Source organism: Crinia signifera, chromosome 3 (assembly GCF_055691185.1).
Source record: "Crinia signifera chromosome 3, ASM5569118v1, whole genome shotgun sequence".
NCBI classification, from domain to species: Eukaryota; Metazoa; Chordata; class Amphibia; order Anura; family Myobatrachidae; genus Crinia; species Crinia signifera.
Window position 1 is genome coordinate 260,731,954 of NC_139219.1, and position 23,317 is coordinate 260,755,270.

Genomic DNA, 23,317 nt, shown 5'->3' on the forward strand with positions numbered 1-23,317 from the left:
ATTCTAGTTCACTCTTTCTGACAAAATCCTTCTTAGACTGACAAAACCATGTGCACTGCAGGTGGGGGCAGATGTTGCTTGTGCAGAGAGAATTAGATTTGGGTGGGGTTTTACTTCAAAGTGAGATCTATATTGCAGTGTAAAAATAAAGCAGTCAATATTTTCCCTGCACAGAAACACAATAACTCACCCAAATCTAAATCTCTCTGCACATTTTACATCTGCCCCCCTGCAGTGCACATGGTTTTGTCCATCTAAGAAGGATTTTGTCAGAAAGAGTGAACTAGAATAAGGCCCAGTATGACAGGGAAAACAGACCTCACAGGATTGGCTCAGGAGAACAGGTGACTGGAGCAAACAATGGCAGGCCCCATGTTAGGCTCTGGCATGAAAATACGTAAACACCATGCTTGCAGGGAGCGGAGAACTGCTAGCCAACGTGAGAGGGGAGACATGCTATACAGCTGCAGTCTCAGTGGCGCTGGATGAACACAGTAGGCTGGATGAAGATTGCGGCACACAGGTTGCCGATAGCACCCTAGCTTGAGACACAGGGACTGTCTGGACAGGCATTTGGATGGTAAGAATCTCTATTTAATTACCCAGAAAGTTAAATGGTAAATTGGTTGAGGCTTTGCTACTGGAGGATTTACATTATTTAAAAAAAAATATGATGATGATGATTATCCGTTTAGTTGATATTGGCCTTCGGACACCCAATGGATCAATGTTCGCCCTGTCATTCTGTCGCTTTTTGTTTCTTTCAAGTCCTTCATTTGCATGTTAGTATCCGCTCTGACAATGTCCAACCATCGTGTAGATTGACGTCTCTTTTTTCTTTACCCACTAAGAGACCGAGCATTAATGTTGTTTCTAAGGAGTTTGCTCGAATGACATGGCTGAGGTATGAAAGCCGTTGCTTGGTGATCTTCCCTCCAGTGATGAGTTCGGTTTAAAACGCTCATTATGTCCTTGTTCATGGTCCTTGCTGTCAATGGTACACGTAAAATCTTCCTCCAACAGCATAATTCAAAGGCTTCTATATTCCTGCGATCTGCTTTTTTGAGTGTCCAGGTTTTACATGCGTAGGTGGCAATAGGATAGATGATTGCATTGACCAGTCGCAATGCTGATGTCATTGCTCTTCCAGATCTGTGTCATTCTTTGCATAGCAGCACAGCTAAGTGCAATACGGCATTTGATTTCAGGACCCTATTCACCCATACGGTCGATCTTGGAATCAAGAAAGATAAAATACCAACTGTTATGCTTGCATCATTGTCTGCAGTGGTCATTTACTTTTGTCCTCTTGATGTTGAGGTGCAGTCTCAATCGTGTGCTTTCTTCCTTGACTCTTCTAACCAGATAATCAAGATCTTTTTCACTCTCGGTGAGCAGTGTTGTGTCATCAGCATATCGCAGGATATTGATGTTCCTGCCTCTGATTTTCACTCCATTTGGAGACTCGTCCAAGTTGCATTGTCTCAACAGTGGCTTCTTGATGCAATTTTGGATGATCAGCAGGATTTTGTTTGCATGTGATATAGTGCAATGGTCTGGTAATTGCTGCAATCTTGTGCATCTCCCTTCTTTGCAAGTGGGACAAAGACTGACCTTTTCCTATCCTTTCGCCATGAGTTTGTTCTTCAGATCTGCTGGATAAAGAGAGGTTAGCATTGAAACTGATAAGGACTTGATTCATTCAGATGGTATGTTGTCAATGCCAGGAGGCTTTGTTGTTGGGTAGTAGTTTCAGTGCCCAGGCTATTTCTTCTGGTACAATATTTGGTTCCTACTCAGTCTGGCTGCCCTGTTTAGCCATTCGGAATGCTCCATTGGCTGCATATAGGCTCGTTGTGTATTCTTGCCACCTGCGCTTTATCCAATAATAGTTTGCCCTTTTGATCTTTGATGCTTGTTGCCTTTATTGGGGCAAATGGTGCACGCGCCTGCTTCATGTACATGAAGAGTTCCAGAGTAAGCCCTTGCTTGTTTGCCTCTTCTAATGCTGTACACACAGTGAGATTTGACATTAGATTTTGTCTATATATTCAAAATCGCATGCAGATCGCACAGGTTTTTTACATTGCAATCCTGATATGCGCTCCCGTGGCAGCACAAATAGAAACCCAGATAGACAGGGCAGCAATGACTATAAAGTAAAAATCGAATGCAGATTGTATGAATTGTATGTAAATAGTACAGAGTTTGCAAAGATTGCATAGCACTCGAATCTTAAGTCGAATAGCAAGGGAATCTTACCGCGTGTACACACCATAACTTTGCACAGCGCTTATTCCAATATTGATCCTTGTCCCGCCTTGCTTCTCTCTGAAATTCTGCATTTACACATCTGAAATTGGTGTTATTGCCAAAGGCTGTTTCTGCTCGTCCTTTGTTTGCAATTTCGATAGTGGCATCGGATAGCCTCTGTGATTTTTTTACTGATCTTTTGTTTGGGATGTATTTCTCCATTGCGTCCACTAGGATTTCTTTTTTATCTCTTACCATAGTTAATCAGGCTCATTTCCAGTTGGGCTGAGTAAATCGATTATATATATATATATATATATATATATATATATATATATATATATATATATATATATATAGTTAGTGGGATTGCGGCCTGGCACTCTCCGGTCCCCTTTGCAGCTGCCCCGGTGCCCTCTCTAGGTATAGGTAGTGGAGTAAAGAACAGGCGGCACTCGGAGGTCTTTTCAAATACGTATATTCAAGCAGAAAGGCTTAACGTTTCGGAGCAAAGCTCCTTTGTCAAAAGCGTGCGATGACAAAGGAGCTTTGCTCCGAAACGTTAAGCCTTTCTGCTTGAATATACGTATTTGAAAAGACCTCCGAGTGCCGCCTGTTCTTTACTCCACTATATATATATATATATATATATATATATATATATATATATATATATATTTGATTTGTTTTTTCTTCTTCTTTAGTTTCACAGTAAATTGAGGCATTAATCTGCAGCAGGGTCACGCTGTAAAGCACTGTGTGATTTCAGTAAATTCCTATTTATAAATAAATATATAGTATTTACAGTTCTAAACTGTTTGCTTCCCTTAATCATCTGATCTAATGTGCTGCAGATATTAAACAAACATTAAGAGAAAACACCCTTATTTTTGTCCCTTTATTAAGCACTTAACTGGTATAGTTGCAGGGTAAGGGACTATAACTAAGCTTCAGTCTATGCTGTTGTCTTGTGTCCCCAGTGATTTCAGGGAAGATCTATTGTGCACACTTGAAATATGAGTCTCCAGCCTCTATTGTGGCCCTGGCCAGTCATATCGCTGGCTTGCAACCACCAGAATTGCATCCCAGAATGCAGTGTGAATGGCATTCTGAGGTGCATGAGCCAGACATAAAAAATGCCATAAGAGAAACCTAAGTCCGAGCACTTTAATTCTGATTTCTACAAGTGCAGCAATCAGCTGCGAAATGGGGAACTGATGACCAGTTATATGTTGGGGAGGGGATATGCCAAGGATGGGGGGCATTATCTTGGGAGGGGGTTTCTTGTAGTGCACTTTTACCACTGGGGACTGGTGAGGGAGGGTTGATGCACCTCCTAATTTCTAGAAAGTCCATATAAAAAAAAATGGCAAATTAAGTGGTTAATGACATAAATGACTTTAAACAGTCTGTTTAAATTGGGTATATTTGGTTAATGACATAATTCAATATACCAAATGCAGTTAAAGTGAAATGTAAAAATAATTATGCATTTAGGTTTGTATTACAATTGCCTACCATCATTGCTGACGTTTCTTCTTCTTTCCGGGCGGCCACCATTGAAGAGAGGTACTAAACAGGAATACAGGTGAATAATAATAATGTATAGTACATATTAAACATACAAAAATATAATATTATGGAGGGATAGCTCAGTGCATACTGACAGGTTATCAGTGTCATGTGAACAGGCCAGGTACTCAGAGATACAGGCTATGACAAAAGTACTCCCATCAACAGGTGTTCTTTCACCATGCCAACAAAGTGTGGTCTGTGAGGTATCTAAGGTCATGTTGTCTACATGTACAATTAATAATATGAAATAGAAAGGCATAATGCAAAGATAGACGAGCTAACCATTCAATGACATACACTGGGGTGAGAGGGCTTGCTTAGATAGGCATTAAGGGTGGAAAATTAAGCTGACTGCTTGCATTGAATGTTCAGGATTCTCTAACATGGCCACACTTATATATGACCAGAGGAACTGTTCCAGTCCCTTGGCTCTAAGGCAGGGGTCCTCAGACTATTTTGATTTGGGACCCCAACAGACGATAAAAATTATTACATGACCCCAGCAAGTAACTGCAGAAGGTCATCACATCACACGTGTAGTCAGCAGACAGCACATACATGGCAGCATTGTGGAGGCACAAAATGATGGGAGGAGTCTAATATAACAGACAATTCAACAGATTTTTCAGACCCCTTGAATCACTGACTGAGATTAGAAAAGTCATCAGCCTGATGGTCAGCAACATCATGCTGAGAAGGTCAGGACCCACAGTTTGAGAACCGCTGCTCTAAGGTACAGTGACTGAATAAATTGGGGCCCTATTTATAGTGTAGTAAGTACTGTAAGCCATAATCCTTACACACTGACAGTCCTTTATAAACTCAGTTTTACTCAAGTCCAGACCAACAGTGGAATACTGGTTGTTCTAGGTCCGCACATGCAGAAATTTCGAGTCAACTGAACGGGTCTTCCAAATGGCAGTTTGTATTGGCAGCTTCTAAGTTTGAAAGGACAGTGGTTCCCAAACATTTTTGAACCACGGCACCCTTGAGTATCAGAATATTTTTCACGGCACCCCTAGGTAAAAAAATTGTTGTCGATAGATTAAGAAACAATATTAAATCAAGTAAATTGTGTTTATAGGTCATCCTTAGGATCAATTATGTAGTGAGGAACCAGATTTGCTTTTGTTTGCCCACATATTTCATGATTAGCGGCCATCAACTGGTTTTGCATCAGGCATTGCCCATAACTATTATGAATTTGTCCAATGCACCCCTGCAAGTGTTCCGAGGCACAAAATTTGGGAACCACTGACAGAGTATGGATTTAGAGAACTACTAAATCAAAGTTTATGTTTAAGACTGTATTGTAGTATAAGAAAGGGGTAATTAAGGACAGCCATATTGCTCAGTTACACTGAATTATACATACACATGTAGTTTGTTTAATGTGTAAAACAGACAAAGTATTGCAAGCCATATGTCTCTCATCACTGAATGAAAGAGATTCTCAGCGCTGTTCTCTTTGCCTGTAGGCATTGATTTATCTCCACTTAAACTCATTATACACTATAAGCCTTGTTCAGTTTTATTGTCCCTTTTTATTATTGATGTATCATGCCAATCACTCTGTGTATGCTATAAAGTATGCCTGTATTCACTATTGGAGAAGTAAAGTATTAATATTACGACAAATGGCTTGTGATGAATGACAACTACATAATTAAACTCACATAAGTAAGTCATTAAACTCACAGGTGTGGCTTATAAAAGATTATTGCCTTTGAAATGTGGATCTTACTCATCTTTCAACTGTTCCCATAATGCTGCCATTACCTGCAGCTGTCAGAATCTGCCCCAGAGGTCCGTGTACGAATAACAGGCCCACCAAAATCCCGGAAAGGTGTCCAACAAAGGAAGTCCTGGCAGACAAGGAACATTTGTATTTTTATCAAGACAAGATACATTCTTTATTATGTAACACAGCATTTTACATTTGTATGATACACTGCTTGATTAGACTAGTTACATCCATCAAATGCTTGAATTTTTAATATGAATGCAATGCATTTTAACATATGTTTAAAGAGAACCCATTCTATACTATGGCCCATATTCAATACGACGGGCGAGGGGTTTAAATGGTGGGGGTTGCAGAAAACAAGCAATCCCCATTGTTTAACCCCCTCGCCGGCCACACACCTGTCACAGGATGGCGAGGATTCCCCCAAACAGTGAAGTTCGCAGCTAATGCAGGGAGCCTGTGGGATTTTGCTGTGCCTCCCACTCCTCTCATACAGTGTCCATTCCACCAATGACCATAGGTATGAGGACTCCGCACTGTGAATTCTTCAGTAGAAGACTATGAAGCAGGCGGGAACCCAACGTCATAGTCTATCAATCCAGGATGTTAAGTAATGGGGCGGGTTAAAAATATATTGGGGAGTTAACTGTATTTTTTCATGTCTAATAATGTACTGGGAGAGCATCTACTGTTATGTTCACTAGCCCAAGGATTTCAAATGGGTATTACGCATCTGGAGATCTAGTAAATTAATAAGCAATTAAAATAAAAGTACAAAAGCACAGTGTAGGATAAATCTGGATGTATTAGCAGATGGATGTTAAAGTGTCTTCAACTGCAGGTATACCCTAAAATCGGACACATACACAAAGGCAATGCCAGTGCATAACCGGTTCCAGGACTGTGGTCGGTGAATACAATATTGTATTAATTACATTTATTATTAAAACTATTTGCTTATTAAAATCACTTGAGGAAAAACATGAAAAACAGATTGTAATAGCAAATTACACTTGCTGAATGAATGAGTACAGGAAGGAACATATAAGTAATTACCCACATCCAGAGATTATCAGGGCAGCTACTGAATAGTGTAATAGTTGTTATCTGGTAGAATAACACCCCCCCCCCCCCCCCCCACACACACACACACACACACAGGCAGTGGCGTAACTAGATACATGCGGGCCCCATAGCAAAAGTTTGTTAGGGCCCCTATTCATCAACTAAGGCTGAAAAAAGTATATAGCACATGATACTTTGACAGGCAAAGTGGGCCCCTCTCAGCTCTGGGCCCCATAGCAGCTGCATTCCCTGCACCTATGGTAGTTACGCCTTTGCACACAGGAGTACTAGAACTGTCCTTGTTTTCATGCCTCCAAATGTCTAGATCAGGAACTGACAAACAAGCAAGACAGGTCTTAAAAAATATAACTAAATAGTTACACATAACATGAAAAAGCATCCAGCACAGAGTCAGATGGGCTGCCCTAAAGTTAAATAGCTACTTGTGTATTATCACGGCGCCTGGCTACGCTACATTTTCAATGTAGCCTAAGGTATGTTGTCAGCGTAGCCGGCGCCGTGATAATGTGATGTGTGTGTTGTGCTTTATACTTACCCTCCTCCGGGCCGGCCACCGCGTCCATCATGATCCCCGCTGACTCCACCGACGCACGGTCACTCCCCGGTGGCAGCGTTCAGTCCCCCACCTCCGGCAGTCACTCCCCGGCGCCAGCAATGTACGCAATGGACAATGTACGGAATTCAGCGTAGTGCCGCTGGGGGAGCATCACATGGTTTCCCTGCTCCCCCAGCGGCACTATGCTAATTGCGTACATTGTCCGCAGCGAGTGCTGGAGGAGGGGGACTGAACGCTGCCGCCGGATAGTGAGCATGCATTGGTGGATCGTGGGATTGTGATGGACGTGGTGGCTGGCCCGGAGGAGGGTAAGTATAAAGCACAAAACACACACAATGACAATGTAATATCCTCACTATCCACTGCATACCCCCAGTATCCACGTGGGCGTGGAGTTAATTTTATAAAGTGTGGCGAGCGCAGCGAACCAGTGAGCCCGAAGCGCCATACTTTATAAAATTAACTCCACGCCCACGTGGATACTGTGGGTATGACATGGATAGTGGGGAAATAAAGCATTGTGTATTATCACAGCTCCAGGACAAGTTACGTAGTTTACGTAGCTAGCATAGTGATGTATTGGTATTCTCAATACACCACTATGCAAACTACTTAATGGGCGCCGTGATAATACACAAGTACCATTCAATATTTGTAGTACACAGTAATTGTAATCCAAAGAAACAAAACCTGAAACAAATATTAAGACGGACTACTGCAGGGGTGGCCAACCAATCAGAGGCAATGAGACAAAAAATATGTTATGATAAGACAAAGAGCCAATACCATGCAATACCCTACAAGGCCATGCCCCATTTTTTAATCGGTTGTGGCCTAGCTACTAGCAGCACATTTGCATACCTTCCAACTTTTGTATTTTTAAAATCGGGAGGTATGTAATGTGGGCATAGTCTAGGACAGAGGAGGCGTGGCTTAGTGCTGTGACCCCTGTTCACAGCCACAGTCAAAGGAGGCAAGCAGCAGTGCCACGGGTGCAGGAGCCGCATCTCATTAAGAAAAAAGCAGCATTCTGGCCACCCCTTTTGTATAGGTTGATGTGAGATTATGCTGTGATGTCATAATGGTAATAGCCTCGGTCAGCGCTACACTATTGCATTCATACAGATCAAGGGACCTGGCAACACGCAGCTCACTAGCAGGAGTTTTCATTACATTTCTTTTGTCCTATTTCTTTCATAATTTCTTTCTATTTTGTCTTTCTAATTATTGTTCTTTCTTTCTATTTATTTTGTTCTTTCTTTGTCTCTCCGTCTCCCCTACCAGTTTTACCAGTCTCTCTCTCTCTTTTCTAGATCTCTCACCATGGACATATGTGCCCCTATCGAAATGCAGATGTACTTCGCCAGTCAGAAAAGTTACGCAGGGTTAGTGGGTGGCTGGTTTGGGAACACTCTGTATAGCCTCCTAATGCCCAGAGGGACGGGCAGTCCTTCAGCCATGGGTCCCCAGAGGTTTCCCCCACAGGGGGTTTTTCCTCTCCTGAGTGCTGAAGGATGATTCTTTGTGAATCAAATAATTATATTTTGCTTTAAATAAAAATCTGAATTTATTTTTTAAATTTAATTTTCTTTATTTTTTATTTAAAAAAAATGCTCACACTGGTCAAGAGGCAGAAGTGAGGCCTGGTGAGGTAAATGAGAGCAGAGTTGGTTATGGACAGTAATACGATGGTGGGGAGAGGAAGAGAGGTCAGCTTAGATGAAGTACAAGTTCTGCAGGCTCAGAACATGAAAACTGAGGTAACAATACAAATGAGAGGGGTTTCTGGAGAAATGATGAGAATGAATTGATGCCTAACTAATATGGGAATAAGGATTGGTAGGGAGACAACACACAGTGTGTAAAGGATTATTGCAAGTCTTATCGACTTGCAATGATCTATGTCAGGGATAGCCAACTCCAGTCCTTGAGAGCTACCAACAGTTAACGTTTTCCAGGTCTCCTCACAGAATAATAAGTGAAGTAATTAGCTCCAGCTGTGGATCATTTATAATGTGTTAGTCAGTAATGAGTGCACCTGTGTACCTGCGAGGTGAGCTGGAAAACATGAACTGTTGGTAGCTCTCGAGGACTGGCGTTGGCTACCCCAGATCTACAGTATGTTATGATATATGGGGGGTAATCTCCTGATAAATAGTAATACATATAATACAGAAGAAGAATAGATTGTAAGCTCCTCTGGGGCAGGCACTGATGTGAATGGGCAAATAATCTCTGTAAAGTGCTGCAGAATGTGTGCGCTATATAAATGGTAATAAATAAATGCATTTACAGCAATCTTAAAGTGATCTCAGGGTAAATATTAATAGAGGTTCCAGCATCATGCAATAATTACATGTCTTAACCAAAAACAAATAGACCATATTAATTGGTATCTATATAATAGCCAGTGTATAACAGGGGAGCCAACCAATCAGAGGCAATGAGCACAAAAATATGTTATGGTAAGACAAGGAGCCAGATGACAATTCACTGAATAATACGTTAAGCATCTTGTACTTATTTACCAAAGGCCCATCATCGAATTCTAATTCGCACTGGTCTATTGGTTTCAATCATTAATCAGCCTTTGCAATGTTTATTAATGTGCTTCTTCGCATGGGAAATAAAGTATATGCAATTGAATTTGTTCTGTCATTAATTAAATAAATGTGCTCCAGGCATTAACCTTAAAAGTAACTGTAGCAATGAACATCGCAGAAAAATAATGACTCAGTGCGCATTTGGGAGACAATGACAAGGACCATCAGCAAATTAATTGTAAGTCACACAAGCATGAATTTATAGGAGATCTTGAGGCCTCTACTACAGTTTTCCAAATACCAACAGCATACCTCCCCAACATGACACACTTCGGGAAGGACGGAATGCACCTCCCCTAACAGCTCAAAGGGGATCGGCTGTGAATTGGCCTCCTCCTACCATGCATCAGCCGGGCGCATGCCGGCTAGCAACCCTGGCCCAGGCACCGCCCGCTGGACTATGCCTACCTAGCCCTGTGCCCACACACAGTACCAGGCAACAGCTGACCTGTCTGAGGGCCACTGATTGACTTCTGCAAAGCAGAAACCTCTATCCTAGATGAGGTGGAGATTTTGGATCTTGAAGATGGATATTGCAGTGAAATAAGGACAGTGCAGACCGTGCTGCCCGGATCCCCGCACGCTGCCAAGTACCAAGGGAGGGGGGTACCCGCTGCCAGGTAACGGGGGGGGGGGGGAGGAAGCGGTGGTACAGTACCCGCTGTCTAGTACCAGGGGAGAGGGGGGGCGCAGGCCAGGTACCAGGGAATGGGTGGTATATTACCGGTGAATTACCGTTTTTGTACCTTTCACTACGGGTTCAATGTGAAAGGTACAAAAACGGTAATTAACTAGTAATATACAGTTTACAACATGCAATGTGAAAGGGGTTTAACCTGCTCTGACCCGTTTTAAGAAACATGTCAAAAACCGAGTCAAAGCCGGTTTTGCAGTGTGAAAGCAGTATTACTTTCTTGTCTAGTGTGTGCATTCAACATCATTACCGATGCAGGCTCCCTTGTTATGGTAAAGTGGTTCAACAGTCACTATGTCGACCACTAATGGTCGACAGTGACTAGAATGACACCTATAAATGGTCGACATACCCTAGGTCGGCACTGGCAGGTCGACACAAAGAAAAGATTGACATTGGCACTGTCGGCACTGAAAATATCAACAATAGTTTTTCACATTTTGTCAATGTCGACCACGGATATGTCAACCATTTATAGGTGTCAACCTAGTCACCATTGCCGATCTAGGGAGCGGATACCTCATTAATGATTCCTTCCCTCGTCTGTTCAGTACAGCTGAGGGAGGACCTCGTTAGCGATGGTTATGCTGCAGCATAGCCCCCTGCTGTCGCTTACCCCCACCGGCATCGGCATGAGTATATACACTTGCTGATGCCGGCATTGTGCTGGGTCTCCGCCACTGCCAATATTGCATGTACACACTTTGCTTAGCGTCTACCCTACATAACCCTGCACGTGTTACATCTGCCCCACCTGCAGTGCAACATGTTTTTTTTCAGTGGGGCAGCATTTTCCTGTTCACTAGGCTGCGAACATACAAAGCCTATGTCTGAATCAGGCTCTTGGCCCAATGTATGGCTCCTGCAGTTTATAATGGATAGAAGTGATGAACAGCAGCCACAATTGCATTGTGAACATATACAAAAAATGATTCTGATTAGAATGTTCATGTTTTTCTGCTGCATTTGGAAATATGTACTGAAAATATAGGTTGTGTTCTTCAAGGTGAGACGAATATTGGCGTCAAGGTGAGTTATTGGAGCTGTTCCGTACTGGAAGCATTCCAGAGAAATCTCTCCGCTGTCACAAGCTCTGCAGTGCTCAGTCTTATCAGAATAATGTGCGGTGTAGAGAAATAAATGCCCAGGTGACGTTGTCTATATGTCAGAGAAATTCCATACATGAGAGAGCAAGCACGGCAAAGTGGCCAATATTAATGAACTGGACGTCACTTGTCTGTGGTGAATTCCTTTTCAAGCACATGTGCGTACAAGTCATAAAGACATTTTTATTTTAGTGTGTTCTGAGGTCAATAGGTAATTGTTACTCATTTGTTAATGCTACAGACACATTTATCTTTAGGTGTCCATACAGTACTGTAGGTGGATTTTTAAGAAGGAAGAAGTCGCCCGCGACCCCCTTCAAACTGCCCGGGAACCTTTTGTGAGGCAGGACTGCATACAAGACACCTCGCAGCTTACCAAGTCCATGAAATGCCGCCCCAGCGAATTCCCGCCACCCCTCCCTTGCCACCATATCCCCTCGCAGCTATGCAAGGGGAAGGGTTACAAAGACACATCCCCTCGCATGTGTCGGGTGCCCGCAACCATTGAATGATTTCTCCTGGTTTCGCAAATATAAGTCGGTTGAGACGGACTTATATTTGCGGGCGCCTGGGTCAAAAACAGGGCAGGCGGCTCATGTCATGAGACATCAGCCCCCCGCCACCCGGCAGGCATTGGCCTGCACATATAACCATGGGAACGGCCAGCGATTTCAAGGGGATGTCCAGAACCACCACCGCCCCCCTCCCAGCTGCGAACGCCCCAGTGACAGTGTAAATCGCTGTGGCCAATTGCAATCAGGGTTTGCACATGTGTAGAAATGAGCATGCCCATACCCTGACCATCGGGACAGGGGCTGAATTCAATTCACTCTGTGTGAACCAGAGTCGGCCCCCGTACGCAGTCCTTTTGCATACGATGAATCTTATGTGATCCGAGCCAATGCAATAAATATACAGCATAGATCTTTAGACTCCGATGCGATGCTCACGGGACCGAGCATCACATCAGACCTGATTCAAACCATGCAATTTTGACAATTTTCATTAATTTTCTTGTAAGATAAAAGTGACCAAATCGAAGTGGAATCACCATAGTGTATGGGCACCTTTAATATTAATGCTCTGTGAAAGGGACACTACCATAAGTGGTAGCACAATGACACAGCAGGTAGATAAAACGTTCAGTGACATTGGTACGCTTTCCCTGTGCTTGTATGGGATACCTAAAGGTGTGCTCATGAGAGTAAGCTGTAACGGGGTAGGAACGAACAGGAAATTAAAAATTATTCTCTGTTAACTAAAGCATTGTACACTATGTAGAAACATGGGGCCCAACTCCCAGAGCAATGAAGTCACCTGCATCCGGGCTCCAAACCCTGAAGGGGGACCTGCATGTGCAGCAGCACCAGTGTGGTTCACAGCAGGATCCAAATGTGACTGCTCCTCTATCTCAGGAGCCCTGCTAACACCCGCAATAGGGGACAGGATTACTGCAGCCTGGTGTCACTCAACCTGTGCTGCAGCAACCTACAGTGCGCCCACTGAACTGTGAGATGGGACCCAATCAGCAGCGACTAGCACACCATTCACAATTTAGCAAGGAGCTTTCTCCTCACAGTCCACTGCGAATGCTCAAATGATCAATTCATGCTGAATTAGCCCTATGGGCCCTAATTCAGCATGGATCAGTAAATTGAGAAAAAGCAGGTGCTGTAATCAAATAATTGCCGCCCAGAATGAAAGAAACACCCATTGTAGAAATTGCATTTGCATCAAAACAGAACATCGAAGTGTACCTTCCATCTGTGCCAGTCAAAGGCATCCACAACTCTGCTAAAGCAATATGCTGAAAGTGGTCATCGCTGACATCAAATGCCCACCTGAAAAACACCTTGGCACGCCTGCCTTTGGACAAACACACCAACAAAACGCCATGTTTCCTCCCCTTAATGCTGGCTTCTTGTCAATCAAAATACAATTGCATTATGTGGATCTCGCTTGTTAATGTCACCCTCTCACATGAACGGTTTATGTACTCTAAACGTGGATGTGAAAGTAATTATGACAAGGTCTGGGGCCTATGGCAAAACTCTCCGCTGTACATCCAAGACCATTCCCCCTAATTTGCTCCACTGTCCTGATTATGTGTGCCTTGCTTGGGCACCCGCCGCCTCCGTGCAACGCCCCCTACTACTACTCATTCAAAGAACCTATGATAGTAGAGGTTACTCAGCTATACTCGAATGTCACACTTATGTCAAATATTTAGACAATGTACCACTGTTCCTTATTTTTTTTTTTCGAATTGTACTTTGCTTTATTTTTTTGGGTACTTGTTTCCTAGCACGGCGCCCATCGCAGGTGATCGCATACCTTAACTTGAGATATGCAATGGACGCGACCGACGCGATTTCAGGGCTATTTTTAGCCTTTTCCCCGACAATTAAAACGACCGATGCGATTTTACATAGGGAACAATGTTAAATGGGAAAAAAAGACAACACAAAAAGCAGCGCTCATATATAATGATGAGTGAATCAGATGGAAAATTCATATAACAATTTATTAAAAAACAACAATATTAAAAATGTAGCAGCATATAGATTTTTTGACAAGTGTACACTATTGCAATAGGATTGTAGCAAAAAATGGGGGGGGGGGGGGGATGTAAAATCACAATTGATATAGGTGCCCAGATCTCACGTGTGTCTGGATGACCACAATTCTTTTGAAACGTTCCCTGGAAGTCTACGGCTCAATTTTCACCATCCAACCTGGACACGCAGCCACGAGGTTGCAGGTAGGCTTTCATAACATCAGCCACTCCCTCGGTGCGCTCGCAGGATACAAATCGCCGTTTATGGACTCCACCATTCATTGGGACTGTATTTCATACGTGGACAGTGCGGGTTCTTCATTCCTCCTAACCCCGGACGGGGTCATCCAGACACACGTGAGATCTGGGCACCTATATCAATTGTGATTTTACATCCCCCCCCCCCCCCATTTTTTGCTACAATCCTATTGCAATAGTGTACACTTGTCAAAAAATCTATATGCTGCTACATTTTTAATATTGTTGTTTTTTAATAAATTGTTATATGAATTTTCCATCTGATTCACTCATCATTATATATGAGCGCTGCTTTTTGTGTTGTCTTTTTTTCCTGTATATATGTAGGGATTGACCATCCCTACCCAAGCAGCTGCTCTAATTGAGCCAACAACTCAATCTAAGCGCTCCCAAGGGTTTACACAGTAGTGTAAAACCCAGTTTTGGTACGAACAATGTTAAATGGGTCTATGGACCCGATTTTTCATTGTATACCCACCCTTATGGGTATTTTACATGTGAAATCCCCCCCCCCCCCCCCCCCATTGTTAACACCACCCCACGATGAACGCCAACACGAAGCGGCGGCAGTACGCGTCCTCCGACCTTTTCATATCCCCACTATCCACGTCGGCGTGGAGTTGATTTTATATAGTGAGGCCTGATGCATTTCGTCAGCTTGGCCTGATGCATTTTGTCGTCCACAGACAACTTTTTCAAAGATATCATACCTTTGAAAAAGTTGTCTGTGGACGACGAAATGCGTCAGGCCAAGCGGTACAGTCTTGGGATTCATAACCGAAGTTATTCTCACTTGGACCAACTCTCCCCCTCCCAAGCCATTTTCATCTGATGGACATTTACACTGGACATTACAAGGGACACCAGCACCTGCCATTCACTGGAGCTTCATATTAAGGACTGAGACCAAGTATCCATATACAACCAGGATCAGGTTCAAAATATGCAGTCAGGTTTATGGACACCCGTCATTTCAGTTAACACTAAAATCAATATGGGAGATTGCGATTATTCCATTTGGGAAAGTAACCCTGGGAACAAGTGAGATATTGCTTATTGTATACATTTGTACCTAAAGATTTATATGATCCCTATCAGGCTGTATACCAGTTTATATTATCTTATGCAATTGCTTTTTAACCATTGATATTTTATTAGTAAAAATAAATACTTGTAATACCCAATTGGTCATATATATTTCCATTTATTTACTATATAGCGCTCCACCACCCCTTGTGTGTTTTTTCCGCAATACGAATGATGTACACATGCAGTCGATCGATAATTGATTGAGTTTTAACGTTGCGATCCATGCTAAATTAGGCCCCTAAACCGTATGTGTAATGCAATAATGTGATTATAGCTACTACATTTGCAACTATTGTTTTTTGTTACTGGAATAAATGGTCATTTCCTACATTTTGCTACAATCGATGATAAGAATGTGCAATTAACTGCAACTCGCTGTGTGTCATGAGTCTTCAAAAACGTTAAATTAACCATAAATCCGAGCAGGTGGTTTGGGAACATAAAGCAGTCCCATGTGATTGTGTGCTCAGGGCATGCATTCATTATGTCACTGCCTTGCAGGTTGCTGTTCTGTTCCTGCTGACGTTAGTTTCCTATATGTGCGGTTCTCTCTGATCTCCGTATACATCTATGAAACCATCATATTTCCTTTGATGCTGCAGCAGACGGTTATACAGTACTGAGAAGCACCTGGTGCCCTGAAACACAATTTAGTTTCAATGTTTGTGTCATCCATTTGTCCATGTCAGTCTACCATTTCTATTACTATGCTCCTCAGCTATTTTCCCCTTGGCCATTATTCATTACGTGCTTAAAGACCCAGGAACAAGTGCAGTATTATGTTTTACAATAAATAATTCCACAATATATTTATTTTTATCACAAACACACATGGGGCAGATTCATTTAGCCACAAACTAGGTCGCGCAACAATTTACTGTGGCCATGACTCTGCTGTTCAGTCAGAAGATTCACTGGAATTTAATGCATCTCAAGACTAGCTGATAGGGAAATATCCTTGTTCTGATATACTGTAAATATGTAAGGCTGTAGAGCAGTATCCCAGGACACCCTCCCATTAAATAATAATTTATTTAGAGGGTTTTTTTCTTTTCATTTAAACAATATGGCCAATGTCATTGTTATTGTCATGTTATTGTCATGTTATTTTCTCTAAAAAAGCCTAAAAATGGGTGGCTAACATGTATGATAAAGGTGTATTGATGGCAAATGGGCTTTCAAATTTGCAGAAGAGTTACAAGTGATTTTCCGAAATAATTGTATATACGACTAAAAACCACTACAAATATATTTCACTGTCCCCTAACATACTCTGGACACTTGTGCCTGTGCGTATGGCGCCTTCTACACTCTCCTGCCATCTTTGTGCTAATGTTTCAGGCTGATTTACTGACTTTCACATATTTGAAAAAAGCTCCAGTACCGCAAAATGAACACACAACATTGCCATGATGCCCACGACTTGGCACTTAGAACTGAAATGTGCAGGTATCGGAAATGCGTTTGATGTCATGGAACATGCAGCAGATTTAAGTCAAAAGCCTATTAAACTACTAGCATGCTAATAGTTTAATAGGCTGCTGGGAGGTGGTGGCATGGCATATGCTGGCATGTAGGCGGGAGCGATGATGCAAAGGGGGGTGTCCGCAAAATCTTCTCCCCATACAATGCTGTGCCAAGATTACCAGTATTGTGGGAAAAGGTGAGGGGCCATGAGGACAAGATAAAGACACCTTTTCCTGTCACCCGCTGTCTCTCCATCTCCCACTATCTCTCCCATATCCTCTCCCTGTCACTCATTGTATATCCTGGTCATCCTCTAAATCACCCACTGCCTCCCAATGTCAACAATTCCCTGGTATCACCCACTGCCCCTCCAACGGGGGCGTAGCTCATGGATAAGTTATTCCCATGGAGGCCACTCCCACTTTCCTAGAAGCACGCAAACACCCCTCTTACACGGACAAAGAGCCACTTCCTGTCATTTAGTTCTCTGCCTAGCTCCATTACGCCAGCAAGATGACATTCTTAAAATTGTAAATATATTTTTTTGTATATATATATATATATCTTGAATAAAGAAAAACGTCACTCCAGGCACTTCGTAAAGGTGAAAGACTTTATGCGTCTGTGTTGCCAACGGCGTTTCGAGCCTTATGGCTCGTCTTCAGGACAGGTATTGTCCTGAAGACGAGCCATAAGGCTCGAAACGCCGTTGGCAACACAGACGCATAAAGTCTTTCACCTTTACTAAGTGCCTGGAGTGACGTTTTTCTTTATTCAAGATTTGTATGTACCAGAGCTCCACTCTGGATGAACGAGCACCCGGGCCAGGTTTATTTAGTATGCTAAGAGGAGGCTCACAGTGCCGGACCCCTGCACAGTATATATATATATATATATATATATATATATATATATATATATATATATATATATATATTTTTTTTTTTTATATATATATATATATATATATTCAGTATATTCTGCATACATTTTACTTAATATTAAGCAACTGTTTACCCATTTAAAGGTTGTTTTGTATATTGAGCCATAGAGTATGTCTCCAAGCAGTATTAGGTCTTGTTTATTATGTCCTCCCAACTACAAAGAATAACTGAATTCTCCTTCCTCGCTATGCACATTATTCAGTCAGACAGCAGGAAACCATTTTTGTATATTCAATAATGTGCTTTCCACACTAACAATGCATTTGATTTAATTCCATGGCTGAAGAACAGTGAAACGGATATACTTAAAAGAAAATTATTACTGTTGAATAAATCGTTGTCTGGGGTAAGATAAATAATATAGATAACTTCCTAATATGCTGTGTACATTGCAATATCATTGTTCTGATAAATTCTCTATGTTAAAGACCAACAGCTCAACACCGATAAATAACGTGAAAACGCAGCAGCTTTATCCACATGCCTGTAAGTGTTTTATTGCGGACCATTTATTAAGGCTGTTATCCTGTCCCCAAAAAGCTGTTATTCACTGATATTATGTATTCACTTAGCTCTGGCAACAGCTGGCAGTAAAGACACACAGTCAGACGCTACTTAACCACTTACTAGGGGAGCGAGCTGGAACTTGGCTATATGAGAATAGAGCTTCTATGCTGAGTGAGGACTTGTGCACATGTTCTACAGTATGCCAATATGCATGTATAAAATGACAGAATCTTTAGACACCCTTTTGAAACATTGCTGTCATGATGTCAGAATGTGGCCTTCTCAGATGGTTCATAGCATAGTAGAGAATGGTCAGGAAGCAGGTTCTGTTACATGGAGAGGACATGTCTGAGCCAAAGGGAGCAAATAATCAATGGAAAGGTCAGAAACAGAAGCCGAGGTCAATGACGGGGACACACTGATTGAGAGCCAAGTCAGAACAAGCAGGGTCATACACATAGGGCCTTGTTCTGGTTCACTCTTAGAGGCAAATTATTTCTCAAATGGACAAAACCATGTGCACTGCAGGTGGGGCAGATATAACATGTGCAGATATAATTAGATTTGGGTGGGGTTTTTCTTCAAAGTGAAATCTATATTGCAGTGTAGAAATAGAACAGTCAGTATTTTCCCTGCACAGAAACATAAAACCCCACCAAAATGTAACTCTCTCTGCACATGTTACATCTGCCCCCCACTGCAGTGCACATGGTTTTGTCCATTTGAGAAGGAATTTGCCAATGAGAGTGAACCAGAATGAGGCCCATAACTCAGGAGTACACTGATGGCTAGGAGTGAAGCTTAAGAACTATGTTACTGTGCCCCTGCAAACTCAGTCACATGATTGCCAGCAAAGAGTGCATGAAGACCCACACTCAAACCCCAATACGGAGAATGCTGGCTGGGGGAGCCTAGAACATCCAGGAGACCAGTGGATCTTAATCATTAATGCCAAATCCCATTGCAACTATGGATATAATTAAAGTACTACTTGCAGTAGGTATGAATATACGTAACATGTAAGCATTTGTGACATTCATTCACATAGCGCCCTGCAGAGATCTCAATGGGCCAGATCCTCTAAGCTTCAAAAGTGATAAAATGGAGAGTGATAAACAGCCAGCCAATCAGCTCCTGTCTGACATGTTTCAAACACAGTCTGTGACATGGCAGGTAGAAGCTGATTGGCTGGCTGTTTATCACTCTTCATTTTGCCCGCCTCCATAGATTTCTCTGCCTCATTTACAGACCTTTCACTGCCCGCACCACGGACCTCACTGCTGTGTGCAGCATATGTAACATAACATTGAAGACTGCTGCTTTTGTCAGATTGTGAGCAGCAGGGTTGGGTGCCAAAGCTTTGAAGGTAGTACTCAAGCTTGAGCACCAAATAGCCTTGCTACCAGTACTACTATTTGAGAAATGCTGCTGGAGGCAAACGGAGAGTTAGCAACCTGAAGGCATGAGAAGCTGAAGTGTTGGGCCCAGGGCCACAGACAGGGGCTGGGCTGTGGGTACAGCTGTCTGGGGCCCCGGCCTCTGTAAGAGCCCAGGCAGCTAATTTTGCCCACCGCAACCCCCCCCCCCCCCCGACTGCCTCCTCTGTGCTGCCTAAGCTGCGCTATGTGCACTGAACGAAGCACAGGCTTCTTCAATGCAGGATGCTGGCGGCCAATTAAAATACTGCACCAGCTTTTGAACCAATCAGACCTTGTGCACCATTAGCTAATCAGAGTGTCTGCTGGTACACGAGCTCTGATAGGCTCACCAGCCAGTGCTGCATTTTATTGGCCACCGGCATCCTGCATTGAAGAAGCCTGTGATTCGGGACCTGCAGGGGATGAGGGAGCAGGAGTCAGGCAGTAAGTGAAGAAAGGCGGGGGAGATGGGGGAACCCGGACTGGAAATCAGTCCCAGGCTGAAAATTCCTTGTGGCCGCCCTGGTTGGGCCTAGCGTCATATGGGTACAAAATGGTGTCTTTAAGATATAGTTAGAGTTAAATCCCGACAAAACACAAGTTTTTTTTATTTAAAATTGTGCTGCAAACAAACAAAATGCTTAGAAGGAAAACTGTAGCAGGTTTGCTGGACCACACCGAGCCAGAAGCCATGGGTTAAATTTAGAAAAGTTTAATATTGGATTCTGTACGATTTTCCATTCCATTTTTAATTCAATCTGCGTATTTTAATTATTAATATTATTATTTATGGATATTTACTAAAGCCAACATTGAATGAGAAATCAAACATAGAAATCGAAATCACCATTAAAAATGGAATAAAGGTCAAACATTGATGTTTTCCCAGTCAAACTGCAAATCAGACTAAAAATTGAACTTCAAATCCACAAATGAGTAGGAGAATTCGATTTGAGCTTCTAAACACCATTCTATTGTTTGGAAATTGATTGCAGTGACTTTAAAACTTCCCAAAAGCATGTGGGGCAATCTAGCTATAGGAATAATGGCTTTTTTTAAGGCAATGCTATTCTGTGCACCTACCTGTGATATACAAATCACCCCCTGGGTAGAGAGATTTAATTCGCAACCAAATCCCTAATATTACGTGAGCAGGTGTAATAAGGCATGATACGTAACACCACTTCCGGCGGAAGCGTGAGAGATCTGTCCGGCTGGCGGCAGCGGGTCCTAGCAGCGCGGCCCGGGGGAACACAGGATTGGGCAGGAGGCTGGTAAGTTGTATGTATTTATTGTCACACTTTAATATGTCACATTGTCCTGATAATGGGGTACTGCACCCCGAAACGTTGTCCGCATATTTTGAGCACTAAATGTCATTTTTTCAAGTCTCCAGAGTGACGCCTCATTTGTTGATTTTATATATATATATATATATATATATATATATATATATATATATATATAAATATATATTTTATTATTATTGCACATTTCACCTTGACAAAGGGGTGACTTATACCCCGAAACGTTGGTATGCTGTTTTGCTAAAATATACGTTTTTGAAAATTTCCCAGAGTGCCGCTGTCTGCTTCTCCGTATATATATATATATATAAATATACACACACATATATATATATATATATATATATATATATATATATATATATATATATATATATATATATATATATATATATATATATATATATATATATATACACATATATATACACACACATACACATACATACATACATACATACATACATACACACACAATATAGAGGGTCCGCACTCACATCCAGGGGTGAACTTGGTAGTGGGGTGCACCTTTAGAGAGATCCCAAGGGGGAAATCCAAATATAGCAACAAAGTCCAGTTTTCAAATAGACCACTGAGGAGGGCACTCACCAATCAATTGCAAAAGATGATTTATTCCGATAAAATCCATATCAGTTAGTCGATGTTTCGACCCTAAACGGGTCATTATCAAGACTGTAAAACAGCAACAATAGACCAGCAGGAATATATACACATACATACACACACACACACAACCACTAGGTCGACAAGCATTGGATCGACACCACTAGCTTGACATGCAGCAAGGTTGACATGGGTCTAATTCAACATGGGACAAGGTCGACATGGGTTAGGTAGACAGGGTCATTAGGTCAACTTGGGGGTTTTCACTGTTTTTTTTTTTACCCGAATGTCGACACTTTCAACATGGACACACTTTGAAGTGAACTGCATCCCCTCGCAAGACTCCTCTCCAAATGTAACATTTATGGTTGTGGCCAAAAAGTTCAATTTGTTCCAGAAGTTTTGAGTCTTGTCTCTGTGATGTTTGGAGTATTGTAAGCGGGCTTTGTGGCATTTGCATAGTAATGGCTTTCTTCTGGCGACCATGCAGCCCAAGTTATTTGTGGATTTTTCTTTGCATTCCGAACAATTTCCTGGCAGTTGTGGATGAAATTTTTGTTGGTCTACCTGACCACGATTTGGTTTACACAGAATCCATCATATTCTACTTCTTAATTAGAGTTTGAACACTTCTGATTGGCATTCTCAATTGCTTGGATATCTTTTTTTATCCAAAGAGAGAGAGAGACAAGACCAATTGCACCGGAAAGTGTTTGTATAGATAGGACTTAGATAGACCTAGAACAGACTGGGGTCTACTGCTAGTCAATCCTGCGTGTACCCGTCTAGTGATCCGGAGAAGCCTGTGAACGGAAGTAGTTCACCACCGCGTGTTGGGCTGCACTGAGCTCAAACAGAGGTCGTGGTCACCAGCGTCCTGTGCCGCGCCTCTAGGCTACATACACAGGTGCAAGCGTACCACCGTATGTATCAATATCTCCTATCTAGACAGATCAAAATACATTCAATGGGGAAGGGGACAAGGGGGCACACACACGAGGTGTGTGGTCAGCGCATGCTTCGCTGGGGAACTTCGTCAGGACCAACCCGGGGCGGTACCTGGGAGCTGGTTAAGTACCTGTGCCGCTCATGAATAAGCATGATCAGTAAATCATGTGGGAGTGTCCATTTACACCTGAGTCAACAGACTGTGCGTGTCTGTTAGTTGTACTGAATGTGTCTATCTGTTTTACTGGGCAGCGTAAATATGCTACTGTTTTGTACTGGAACAGCGTGTATTTGTGCAATCAAGTGCTAGATATTCATCTATCTTTTTTATCCCTTTCCTGTTTTATACAGTTCAATTACCTTTTCCCGAAGATCCTTTGACAATTCTTTTGCTTTCCCCATAACTCAGAATCCAGACACTGGATGAAAGATGCAAGGGTCTTTCAGGAGACCAGAAATTTGCTGACCTTTTATACACACACACACACACACACACACACACTGATTACAAGCAAACAGATCACAGGTGAGGATGGTTGCCTTTAGTAGCAATTCAAACCTGTTTACAGATGGAGCCG

At 42.3% G+C, this 23,317-nt stretch overlaps 1 protein-coding gene across 4 annotated transcripts in view; it reads right to left on the reverse strand.

The window, feature by feature from the left end:
• RHBDD1 (rhomboid domain containing 1) overlaps positions 1 to 23,317 on the reverse strand; it is an 83,299-nt gene that overhangs the window by 25,337 nt on the left and 34,645 nt on the right. For all 4 annotated transcript variants that reach the window (XM_083177971.1, XM_083177970.1, XM_083177969.1 and 1 more), the window contains exons 4-5: positions 5,608 to 5,693; positions 3,772 to 3,825 (exon numbers count right to left, since the gene is read on the reverse strand). In XM_083177971.1, coding sequence (XP_083034097.1) covers positions 3,772 to 3,825; positions 5,608 to 5,693 — 140 coding nt within the window. The remainder of the gene's footprint in view (positions 1 to 3,771; positions 3,826 to 5,607; positions 5,694 to 23,317) is intronic.